The sequence below is a fragment of the Syzygium oleosum genome, unplaced genomic scaffold (assembly GCF_021117445.2).
Source record: "Syzygium oleosum isolate NSW1041296 unplaced genomic scaffold, Sole_v2.1 Sole_v2.07, whole genome shotgun sequence".
In the NCBI taxonomy this organism is placed as follows: Eukaryota; Viridiplantae; Streptophyta; class Magnoliopsida; order Myrtales; family Myrtaceae; genus Syzygium; species Syzygium oleosum.
Window position 1 is genome coordinate 10963871 of NW_026607491.1, and position 12439 is coordinate 10976309.

A 12439-nucleotide genomic window follows, 5' to 3' on the forward strand; every position below is an offset into this window, starting at 1 on the left:
TGAGACACCCGATACTGAATTTGATCCTGTTCCGATAGCAAGTGCTTCCCTAGCTCCAGTTCATGTTGCCTGCAGTCATGATGGCCACAAAGTTGCCATGAAGGTTTTTGTTTTTTTTATCATCTTTTTCATGTTTACTCACAATCTTCATATGCTAGGAAAAGATGCAAGTCATGCAATTTCTTATACTTCTCCTAGATACTTCATGTACTGACCTGATCTAACAAAATTTATGATGATCAGGTTCAGCACACTCACATGACGGATACTGCAGCTGCAGATCATGCTGCTGTTGATTTAATTGTGAACACTCTACATCGTATCTTCCCCAGTTTTGACTACAGGTAGTGTTATCTTTAGCAATATATATGTTATCCTTCTGAGGGAAGAGATCATAAGAAGTCTTTATTGCCGCATCAATATATGACTATATATGTGTAATGATCTTTTGGTTTTTTTGGCTCGCCACATGTAATATGTAGGTTTATGATTTCATGCATAGGTCGTCTTTTCTGGCAATTTAATTCATTTCCTTAATAAAGGTACCAGAATTACGCATTTAGGCACATTGCTTTTTGGCCCCAAGCATGTTGACTGTGATCTCTCATCTTTCTCACGCAGGTGGCTGGTCGATGATATGCGTGAAAGTCTGCCAAAGGTAAGTTGGTTTTAGGACATCTGAGCTGCATGGCTTTTTCCTAATGCATGTCTTTCTTGATGGTGGGTTACAAAGAATGAACTTTATCAAAGTTGAATACTGTATAAGCAGATTGCCAAGGGCCAACTCTGGACTGTCTGTACACTATAATTAAATTCACCTCTGATTGCTTGTGAGTTTTGATGCCTAAATCATTTGGGAGCATTTCTGAAACTGTAGGTTTCTCTCCTTCTAGTTGTGCATACATTATGTGAAAATGCCTGCATAATGCCTCAGGGAACTTTTCGGACCTGCTTTCCACCAATTTTGATTGTAATTCTCTTTTGAAGAATACTCTCCCAAAAACCTCTTTAAATAAAGTGCAGCTGGGAATGAGGTATTGCTTTTCCAAGTGACTGCACTGGAATGTACATCATTCTCTCTTCGGTGTCTATTGTGCTGTCTCGTAATCCTGGAAGGATATGGATCTTTTCATCTAATCTCAAGATTAGAATCTTTTCAGTTGGGAATTAAGATGTGCAAATGATTTGTGAGGAACATGACATTGAAAATGCTACACCTATTTCTTTATTAAAAATCGTTAATGTGTTCATCAGGGAAGGAGACTTTTCTAATGTAGCATTCATGTAACTGTCGTGCAAATATTATTGTGTTGGGAAGCTGTATCACATGATTGCTATTTCTTCTAAAAAATATGAAACTTTTCAAATTATACATACATATATATATGTAGAATCATATACAGTGTTTCATAGTTTTTTAAAACTTAATGTTTTGAAAGATTTAAATTTTGAAAGTAAAGTGATTGGTGCACGTGCATAGTTTCTTTCCTATACTCGGAACCCAATTTCCTTTTATTGTTCCATCTGAATAATATATAGAATGTGACTATTTTAATTTATTTTTGAAAACTGGTATTTTAATTTATTTTTGAAAACCGGTGAAGAAAGTGGTCCGGTTTCCATGAAATATGAGTGGTCAAGAATGCTCCGTTATTGGGAAAAAAATGACGGAGCCGCTATGATAGCAATATCCTATCCCTATATAATATAAGGTATCGGGCCAAATAAAATATGTTATATGGTCTCTAGATATACCAACGAAATAATTGTCTATTCTAATAATTATTATTATTTTTACCGAACTTTTATATACCGACTAAGTCTTCAATAAACTGTACCGGCGTAAATTACCATTTATGTGTTTTCAAACTGTACCCGAGTTACCCAACATGAGCAAACGAGAAGTACTAGAAATGTGGTGAAAAGGAATACTTTAGGGAGTAATTTTCAATGGCATGGTTCTGTAGGCTGCAATCCGCCCATTCTAAAAGCTCCAACGAGATTTTTGCTTGGTGTAGCCATGAAAAATCGTCCTCCACTGAAGTATTGCGATCAACGACATCGCCCAGGGTCCAAGTAGACTGGGCTGGATCGGATCGAGCTCATGCATCCAGGCTAACTCCACTTCAAATCATCTAATTGCACCTAAAAATTGCTTACTTATTTTTCGATCCGAGCTGTTGGGGTGTGGTTCATACTCCTCAGTGACAAGACAGTACGAGAGTCCTTAGTTTAAGGGTGAATCAAGATAAAACCTTGCATTTCAAATTCTCTTTCTTGCTTTTACACTCTATTTTATTTGTAATTACGTGGCGAATCCTAACATGAGCGAGCTATGCTTAGGCCAAATTAGGCCTGCCGAGTTGCCACCCCATTGTCATATATAGGACCAACTACGAAAGGGTTCGGTACCTTAGGATGGAGATTAATGAATCATTAGGTGTAACTCTAAGTATAAATTCCTTTATCTTCATTCAAAACGATGATATTTTTCATGTAGAGATCGGCATGCGTGGATAAGAATGTTGTGCTCCTAAAGTACTAACAAATGTCTTTGATAGTAGAAACAAGGCAAGATCTAGCCAAGAGAGGAGATATTCAGATGATAGAGCGTTGGAATGTGCACTTCCCTTAAGATCCCTCCCGGAGTTATAGATGCATGTAGATCTTAATCATGGACTAAACAAAGATAATTGCATGTTGAGGGTTTTTTTTTTCCTTTTAATGGAAATGATTTGGCGTCTATCAGATTTAGCTATACATAAGTGAATGTTAGCTAATGAATTATATTGAATTAGAGATTTAACTGGATTTATATATCAAATCACATTCGCCCCTAACCCTTAATTCCAACGGACGGTGACTCATGATCAGATCTAGTAATAGCTTATAAATGTCGTGTAATTTCAAGTAGGTCTGGCCATTTGTGTTATTGTCGTGCTAATCGTGTCGTGACGAAACAACGGTATGGCACAAATATGGCTAACCTGAACAACTAGACACGATTGTCTCGACACGATTATGACATGCCTAATAAAGCAAATTACACGACACGATTAACGTGATTATTGAATGTGTTACCGCATTCGGTGCCGAAGTATGTTAACCTGTTTACTATTATAAACTAACTAGTATACACAATAAACATGTACAATGCGTTTGCACATGGTAAGTTACAATAACACGAAGAACACGTTTCCCAACAATATCGCATTAGTCTAGAGTGTACTATTGCTTTTAGTTTTTCTCTCTGGTTGATGATTTTGATATCGCAGTTCACCCCTCTTTCAAGACCATAGACGAAGAACACAACTCTGGTCTTTATTCTCAACACTATTAGCATTAATCAATATAATGACATTCCCATGTGATATTTATTAATTATTTTCCAAAAGCACGAAGATCGGCATAATAGGTGGCAATCCATTTTCGTATAATCTCAACCTCGATTTTCCGCTGCTTGACCAACCAGATAGGATCTTTTTCAGTAGCTCGAATTATGTCCAAACAATGAGAACCTGCATGTAAGAAATTATTTTTACGGCATTTATTTCAGCAATCCAATCGGCTTCTATAAATACCTTTAGTTGTGTAGACCGCAAATACCTTTAGTTGTGTAGACCGCAACGACAGTAGCTGAAATATTCTTCAAGATCCTATAATTGATGATAAATAAGAATTATTTTGAAATCTTATCCAATTTAGTGATGTTTTCATAGAAATATATAAGTTTTGATGCTACACGTACCCGCTCCTGCTATAAGGATCTTGAAGCCCATTGGAGAAAATAATGTTGCTAGCGAACCTGTGCAAAACAAGTTCTATATCCTGCAATTTTCCATAGTCAATAAAGAAACGAAAGAATGTCGTATGGTGTTTGGTGTGTGTGTGTGTGTGTCTATATATGTAAAAGAAAATTAACGGAGTATCATATATATATATGACTTTATTTTTGTGACCGTACATGACCACCGTAATAAGTTGTGGCCCAGTGTGGCCGAGGTGCGACGCCAAACTTTCTCTTGCAGTTATTCACGAGCTCATTTAGGTCGAAGGGTTGTGGTTGAAACATAGTATTGTCGTTGGTGATCTCATCAGCACTTAAGATCTCCGTACATGTCTGCAAAGCCAAACAACCACCATTTTCTTATAGTACAATACAAAACTCGAAGATTGACTAATTATGGGGAAAAAGTTGGAAATTGCATTCATGACTAGATCTACTAAGCACGTCACTATTAGGTATAGCCAATTAGGACTTATGAATCAAACCATTCACAAGCTACTCCTGCTCGACCATTAGACCACACAGATTTTGCTCAGAAATATAAGACGCATATAATGCCGAATCTTGGAGTTGTTCGTTTGTCACTCGAGTTTGAAATTAGTTTTGTTTGTTCATAATCAGTTCGGGTAGATTTCAACAGAGAGTGTTAAACTAAAATCTGTTCATCACATTGGACAATAGTGTGTACCTGCCAATCCCAACCCAAATTAGTTTGAGATGGTGTATAAGGTCGATTGATGTAGCATGTCGAATTTCTGATCGAAGCGACGAGGCCTGCGAAAATCTTCCCAAGGATGTCATTTTTATCAATGGCATCGCACATCACTTTCACTCGACGTGTGAATGGATCATTGTACTGAGCAACATTTGCGTAGAGCGATATCAAGTAGTCCTTGAGCTCCGACGAACTTTTTAATGGTCTAACAAAAGATAAAGATACGCATAATTAGATGTATATTCGTCTATAAAGCATATCCTTTAATATTTTTTTAAACTAATATCAGAGCTTGAAGCCATTATGTCATGTGAGACGCATTTTCACCTTGTTAAGTAAAAGTTCATGCTATTATGGAATAAATTGTCAGTGTAAGAAAAAGCTTTCACGTACCGTCTTATATGCCTTAAATTTGATGGTAAGTGAGAGAGTTGATAGCTAAACTCTCAAATCAAGAATGGATAAACTGCTTGTGTAAAGGTTTTTTTTCACTGTTAGTGCATGCTATATATTTCCAATTAGATATATCTAACAACTTTTTTTATTTTCTAAGAATTACTTGTACTATAGAACATACTGAAAAGTTTCCAAAATACAATATGATGCATGAACTCAATTCCATCATCCCCGCACCTGCAAGTTTTGAAAGTTCTGCTCAATTTCGTGAGACCATGAGGCTCCGAAGCAACTCTATCAATTTCCTCCCAGGATCGTCTTATGGTTCGGTGGCAAGAAAAACTAGTTTTCTGAAAAATCACCCAAGCAAATATTCAAGTGAACGGTTTGATCACAGAAAAAGCACCCAAAAGGAAAACGTATAAATCGAGCAAATTAAGATTACCAAAAAATCTTTTGCGACTACTGAATAGTATGGGTCCCGACGTATGATGTCGGGAAAGTCAAGAATTGGAGCAGATGATGCCAAAGCTCCGAGCGTCACATGGGGGTATTTCAATCGGAACCATGAAGCGAGCACTGAAAATAAATTATATGAATCAATGGGAATCGTACATTAGAATTGTTCTCTGCGATGGAAGTAGTGGGCTATTTTCTTTAATTTCAATTTATAGCTGTAGTCATATTGCTGATATCTGAAAATATATTTACTTACTTCCCCCATATGATCCTCCAATGACAATTATCGGAGAATGTTTGGCATTCAATTTCTGTTTGAGGTATACAAGGATTTCCGCGTAATCCGCGAGAGCTTGCGCCGAGCTGAAATATCCGCGGGTGTTCGGGTCACTTGGCGCTTTTTCGAGCGTCAATCCGTACGGGATTGATTCACCATAAAATCGATGCTGCAAGATTTCAACTTTACGTTCGTAAATTGCGTGAATATGTACATAGGCACGCCAGAAATAAGGGAAAAAGAAGGTACAACTAGGCAAATTATATAGGGCAATTTAATTACCTCTACATAGACCACAAGCGCTCTAAACTGAGCCGCGTTATCCGTCGGGAACCCACAATAGGCCATGTCGATGTCGATGGGTTCTTCTCCACCGAAATAAACGAAGATTGGGGCACTTGCATTTGTGCCACCCCAGTATTTAAAATTGATCACATATCTTTGTTTGAAAGTAGTGTAGCTTTCCGGCCTGTAATTAAAATGATCGAGGGTTTGGTTGTAAAAGAAAGGGCAAAAGGACACTATAAGTGCCATAACTTGTGTACGGAGATCACTTTGGTGCTATAACTTTTTTTCGGATCACTTTGGTGCCAAGTCGGAGGAAAAACGATCACTTAAGTGTCATAAGTTTTTTTTGGATCACTTGGGTGCTAAAATTTTTGAAAAACGATCACTTAAGTGCTAAATTTTTTAAAAACGATCATTTAAGTGCTAAAATTTTTGAAAAACGATCACTTAAGTACCAATCTCCGGCGAGCCACGTCAGCTTCAGAAATTAATAAAAAAAATGCCACGTCGGATTTCCGGCGAAAAATTGTGTACGGCACCGGAGTTGGCACTTAAGTGATCGTTTTTCAAAAATTTTAGCACTAAAGTGATCCAAAAAAAACTTATGGCACCAAAGTGAGCGCCGTACACAAGTTATGACATATCTTTGTTTGAAAGTAGTGTAGCTTTCCGGCCTGTAATTAAAATGATCGAGGGTTTGGTTGTAAAAGAAAGTCTGGAAGTCCTTTGATGAGACGGAAGCTCGAACCTCCCATGTAGGATCTTGAATAAATGTTCGGGGGAGTACGCTCAGCTTCGGAATATAGTAACCATCTAAGTTCTTCCCGGTAGCAACACAAGCTGAGAAAAGTATCAGAATGATCAAAAGGCTATAAAGTGTTGAAGGCATGATGGGGTGTGTGGTTATTGCTTAGGCTAAAGCATACACTTGAAAAGGAGGATGCTTGAGATTTTTTTTGGCTTCAACTAGTTCACATTTGTATAGAGTAACCCCGATCCCAATTTGTACTACTATTTTCTATGCGGAATTACATTAAAACTATTATATTATGTCTCTCGTTTGAGTCTGTGTACAAGACCTAATTCGATTGGAGGATGTATATCAATTCGCTAAACCAAGTATATTAGAAAAGAAAACGAATCCCAATGGATCACTACCTTATTCGGATTAAAATTTCTTTTCTTGAAGGCCGCACTAATCCATCGTAACGATTTCTTTCTTATTGGAGAAAACTATCCTAGGTTGCCGCACCAAAGAGTTTACTTCTTGGCTGGACGGTGTATGTCTTTCCTTATCTGTGAGCCCCGTCAACAAGAGTCAAATTTGGAACAAAGAAAAACAAGGATAACTTTTTGGTAAGATAGAGAGGGCTTAGTCTTTGGTTCTCATCTATTATTGAAATCATCCACATTTTTTGTAATTGCAATTCAACGTATCATTGTTTCAAAGCAAGAACATTGGCATATATTCAGCTGTCCACACTTCGGTATTTGGCTGCATGACCAACCAGTCTGGATCGGTTTGTGTCTTTGGTTATAAATCCAAACAATGGGAACTTGCAAAATATATAATTAGCGATGAGAATATATTTTGAGTTTGAATCCACAAAGGAAACCCGCTCTAAGTAGAAAATTTAAATCCGAATAGGGCTTGTGGTTTGACGCCCAAACAAGCAAGAAATTACAAAAATACCTTCTACTTTGGAGTTAGATTTATAATTTGAGTAGGTTTCCTTCCATTGAGTCTGTATGCAAGACCTGATTCAATTGGAGGATGTAGATCAGTTTGTTAACCTGATTCGATCCCCAGCTATGTCTTGACTGCGGGGGATTGAATTCAACCCTACTCGGTCAAAATGGCAATGACATAATTAAGTTGTTAAAATAAATCTGGTCAGATTGAGTAAACTATCTGCCTTGGAAATTTAAATAAACACATCCAGGGATTGATGAAAGAGATTAATCTATACATTTTTCCTATTATTTAATAATGCATCTGGGCGAAACAAAGAATTATTTCCCTTCCTTCTTGATAATGACTGATTAGAATCTAATGGTCTTTGAACAAGGTTTCCTGGAGAAGTTTTCTATATGGGAAATTGTATATGGCCGCAATAAAAAAATTTCAAAAATAAAATCTGAGAAAATAAAAGTGCTCATATGCGAAAATCTCTATTTTTGGGGGGGTTTAAATGCAAATATAATAATTAATTAAGGGGTCAAATTTTTTTCTTCAGAGATCAACCCTTATGGGGGTGGTGCACATGGGTCTAAGTAGGGTCTCGTGCCCTAACATGGAGTCACGAATAGGTGTCAGCTTGCATTGGATTAGCGATGACATTATGGCTAAGCAATTTAAATTATGCTAGGCCACGCCAAGACCACATGGAATTAAACTGAGATTAGTGACATTGTTCGTTGAATAATAATAGCGATTGTCTAGAAAACTCTATTGCATAGTATTTAAATCCGATTGTTGACTGACCCGCTATTATTTTGTGGCATCATTGTATTATTAATTTATGACATAATATTGTGGGAACTGTCTTGATGTATGGACGCTTGAAATCTTACTTGTCAAAGTACACGTGCAAAATATAGCACGTGTTTCTAAGGTTATGTGTTTTCATTGGACCATTGGGCCATATTTTCATGCTATTTCTTCTTTCGTCATGGACTTTAGGTGTTGGACCGTGGGGAGAGAATTGAACTTCTGGTTGACAAAACAGAGAACCTGCAATTCCAGGTAAACTTGTTTTTCTTGGAGTTACTAATGGGATGATTGAGAGGTATCAAGTAGTTTCCACGTCACTAAACAAAAATGCGCATTGTTTCAGGCCGACATTTTCCAAAGGCAAGGAAGGCAACTACGTAGGAAGATGTGGTTTCAGAATCTCCAAATGAAGGTTATGGTGGGCGGAGTAGTCGTCATAGTAATATTCTTGCTGTGGCTCATAGCAAAATGGGGAAGTAAATAAACATTTGGCGTTCTCAGGATGTAAAAAGAAAAGGCACGATATGTCTGTATCTGGAGAAGTTTTCACAAACGATTTGTTTGGTGAGCGATCCATATAAGAATAGTTATTTAACTTAATCAATTCCCATCTTCCCTCTCCCTGTAATACTTGCCTAGCAAAGATTAAGGCACATCGTCCGTGTAATACAAGCACATAAAGCTTTAATAGAAAGGTTGATACCATGAAAAATCTCAAACTAGTATACATGTGACATATTTACCACAAACTAATTTTTTGACCACAAAAAATCCTAAATTGATATATATATATATATGACAAATTTATCACAAACTAATTTTTTGATCACCAAAAATCCCAAATTGGTACACTTGTGACAAATTTATCTTCTTTTAAATTGGATTGATACTACGAAAAATCACAAATTGGTAAATATGTGACAAACAGAGGGGTTAAACCCTAAACCGGTATACCTGTCAACTGCCACATGTTATCCAACTCAGCAATTTGACGGTAAAATTTAACGAAAACTAACGGAGTATAAATTTGTCACGGGTATATTAGTTTGGGGTTTTTTGTGGTAAAAAAGTTAGTTTAGGATAAATTTATCACTGATGTACCCGTTTATGGTTTTTTGTGGTATTAACCATTAATAGAACAATGTGCACGAAAGCATGTACAATTAGAATTAATAGCTAATCGAACTTTCCCAAACTAAAAGAGGAGGAAAAACCCGATTCTCGAATTCACGTCCTCATCGTCAAGTTTCGCCATAGAAGCCAAAAAAGAAGAATGAAGAAGAAGCAGAAGCTTGATCATGGCGTGCACACAAGGTTTTTGGTTACCTTCAAGCCATGGAAGAGACAGAAGAGGAGCCCCCATTTTCTTTTTGGACGATGGTGGAAAGCGAGCCTTGAAAACAATGTGTGCTCATTTTCGGACCATGCAAAGCAAAAAACAACCTTTGTTATTGAACGTATCTATCGCAGGAGCATCATGATTTCGGGCTACTAAGAACTCCGACAACGACAGTGAGAGACGATCACATACGCTTCTTCATCAATACAGTTACCAAAAACATCAAATCGATGAAACCCATAAGAACACGATTTGCTTTTATTGATCCAGAACAAAACAAATCAAAAGAAATTGTTTCTGCGTTCGCATTGTAAGTTCGAAACTGCGAAACTATCGGGATTTCTTTAAAGCTATTTTCAAGAACGTTAAGCAGAAAAGGTTGTCTCGAAATCACGTTATTTTTTTAAAATCTAAAGCTCGTCTAGTAAGCAATAGGTTTGTGGAACTATCGAAAGTACATGAGTTCACCTAGATTTTAATACGGGGTGCGGTAATGTTCACGCGGTTCTACTACTTCGTTTAATTTTCTCATTTTTATTTTGTCTTTTCAGTATGTACATGATGAATAAACATTCATTACGCTTCGCATATTTGAATATTCATATTAAAATGTGTTTCTTTATTTTATTTTAATTAGTTCATATATATTTTCACTATATGGTTTATGCGCAAAATGTATTATGGAACAATAAAAAAAAAATTCACCTAACAACGTATCTTCAAATAGAAAAAAACGGTTAATACCACGAAAAATTTCAAATTGATACACATGTGACAAATTTACCCAAAACTAATTTTTTATCACCAAAAATCTCAAATTGGTATACCGGTGGCAAATTAACCCCAAACTAATTTTTTGACCACCCAAAACCCCAAACTGATACATTTGTGACAAATTTACCCTCTGTTAAATTGGATTAATACAAAAAAAAAACACAAAATAGTACACATGTGACAAACAGAGGGTAAAACCCCAAACTGGTTTATCCGTCAACTGCCATATGACATTTAACTAAGCAATTTGATAATAAAATTTAACGGAAACTAATGAAGAGTAAATTTATCACAGATGAACCAATTTGGGATTTTGGTAGTCAAAGAATTAGTTTGGGATAAATTTGTCATATGTGTACCAGTTTGGGGTTTTTCATGTTATTAGCCCTATAAAAAAACTATGAGATTGCCCCTTTCATTGTGGGGCGACAAAGTGATCATACCGTTCAAGTTCTTTCTTCTCTTTTTAACCCGAAATATTGGATATAGTTGGATTAATCTACAAATTTGCCGTGTTAAATGACATATCAAACCGCAAATAGAAAATTAAACAAGGGAATCCCATTCAACAAGCAATTAGAGCTCATTACACGCGTCGGTAGACGTGTATCGCAAAGTTACTTAGCATGATCAAAGCTCTGTACATGTCTTCAGCACGAAAATTGATTCTCCACCGTGAGTGCACCATCTCGAAATCTTTGATGTGCTCCTAAAAATGTAGGAAGGAATGACAAAGAAGCAAGCTCACTCCATTGGATAACCACCAACAAAAGGGAAACAAGAGTGGCTCCTCCAAAAAAGAGATGTGCATGCCTAGTTTCCAACCAAACAAAGCGAACAATGACACAAGTTCTCCTCCTACCCAAAGATTTTGTGACTCACCAAGCCACATTTTATCACCAATTAGTCGCTCTCCATAGGACCACAATGCCATCGCCAAAGCAGTTTCACTAAAGAATCGGTTCCCCTTTTGGGGGGAAAATAGCAACCAACAAAGATTTAAAGGTGTGATCATGCATCTTTCCAACCCTTTATCTTTCTCTTTTTTTTAGCTTTATTACACTGATGATGATTTTTTACTGGGCCATTTGACGTTGAAAAATATGAAAGTAGGTGTATCATAACGAGGAAGTAATAATCTAGAGAAGGTCAAAGGATGTTGGACTTTCATGAGTTATGATTAAAGAAGAGGAAGCACATGGAATGTGGGTGGTGCGCAATGCCATTATTCCTAATCATGGGGCTCAAAAGCAGAGATGCCCATCTTACCAGGGCGTTTATATTGCAAAGCCTTTGGATTGGAGTGTACTAATGGGGTCTCCTAATTAATGTGCCAGCTTGAGTCACCTCTAGAAGTTCCCCTTCTTATGTTTATCATTTTCACTTGGACCTAAATTTGCACTAATACTTTGGGTTTAATAAAGGAAGTATACCGATCGCAGTAAGGAAAGAGATTATAATGCAATATGCGGTATGCAGGCGCCCCAATTCCCTTCATGGAAAAAAGGATTCACCAAATTATTTTCTGATTATGAACATATACTCAATCAGCCGAACACATACACCGCCAAATAAATCTCCCAAATCTTGCTTAAACAAAGAGTATGTTAGTTTGTCTCACTCGAAGGCTTGATTCAAATCATCGCACTCGAGCATCATCTTATGGACATACCGTGAAACTTACTCTGCTTCGACAGTAACCCGGCATAAGTACAATGGAGAGATTGCATGCTGTGCTCAAAATATGATTAATCGGGCGTTCAAAAAGCCTTTGACAGGATATGTCATTGTTACCTTACAACGCGGGTGAAGCCATAGGCATCCTACCTAAATGAGTAATTAAGTTGTGGGGTATGAAAAGATGTCCTTAGCCGGCCTAATCTGAAAATGTCCTTTATGTAGCAAACTTG

The 12439-nt window shown here is 37.0% G+C and overlaps 1 protein-coding gene and 1 long non-coding RNA gene across 2 annotated transcripts; one reads left to right on the plus strand and one right to left on the minus strand.

Moving 5' to 3' along the window:
- Window positions 1-3381: 3381 nt before the first annotated feature.
- On the minus strand, window positions 3382-7362 carry LOC115671073 (uncharacterized). The gene is made up of 11 exons (XM_056313373.1): window positions 7356-7362; window positions 6597-6831; window positions 5917-6103; window positions 5614-5803; window positions 5344-5477; window positions 5136-5248; window positions 4476-4707; window positions 3965-4120; window positions 3749-3828; window positions 3607-3656; window positions 3382-3518 (listed from the first exon to the last, which is right to left on the minus strand). The coding sequence occupies exons 1-11, from the start codon at window positions 7360-7362 to the stop codon at window positions 3382-3384; spliced, it is 1521 nt and encodes a 506-aa protein (XP_056169348.1).
- A 1112-nt stretch (window positions 7363-8474) lies between these two features.
- Window positions 8475-8885, plus strand: LOC130138679 (uncharacterized). Its single transcript, XR_008817014.1, has 2 exons — window positions 8475-8668; window positions 8760-8885. It is a non-coding gene; the product is annotated as an uncharacterized LOC130138679 (long non-coding RNA).
- Window positions 8886-12439: the final 3554 nt, after the last annotated feature.

Coding starts and splice junctions, on each gene's coding strand:
- LOC115671073 (XM_056313373.1), bottom strand. Junction 6,104..6,596: donor CTCGATCATTTTAATTACAG/GCCGGAAAGCTA, acceptor TTTTAATTACAG/GCCGGAAAGCTACACTACTT. Junction 5,478..5,613: donor TGGAGGATCATATGGGGGAA/GTAAGTAAATAT, acceptor ATTTATTTTCAG/TGCTCGCTTCATGGTTCCGA.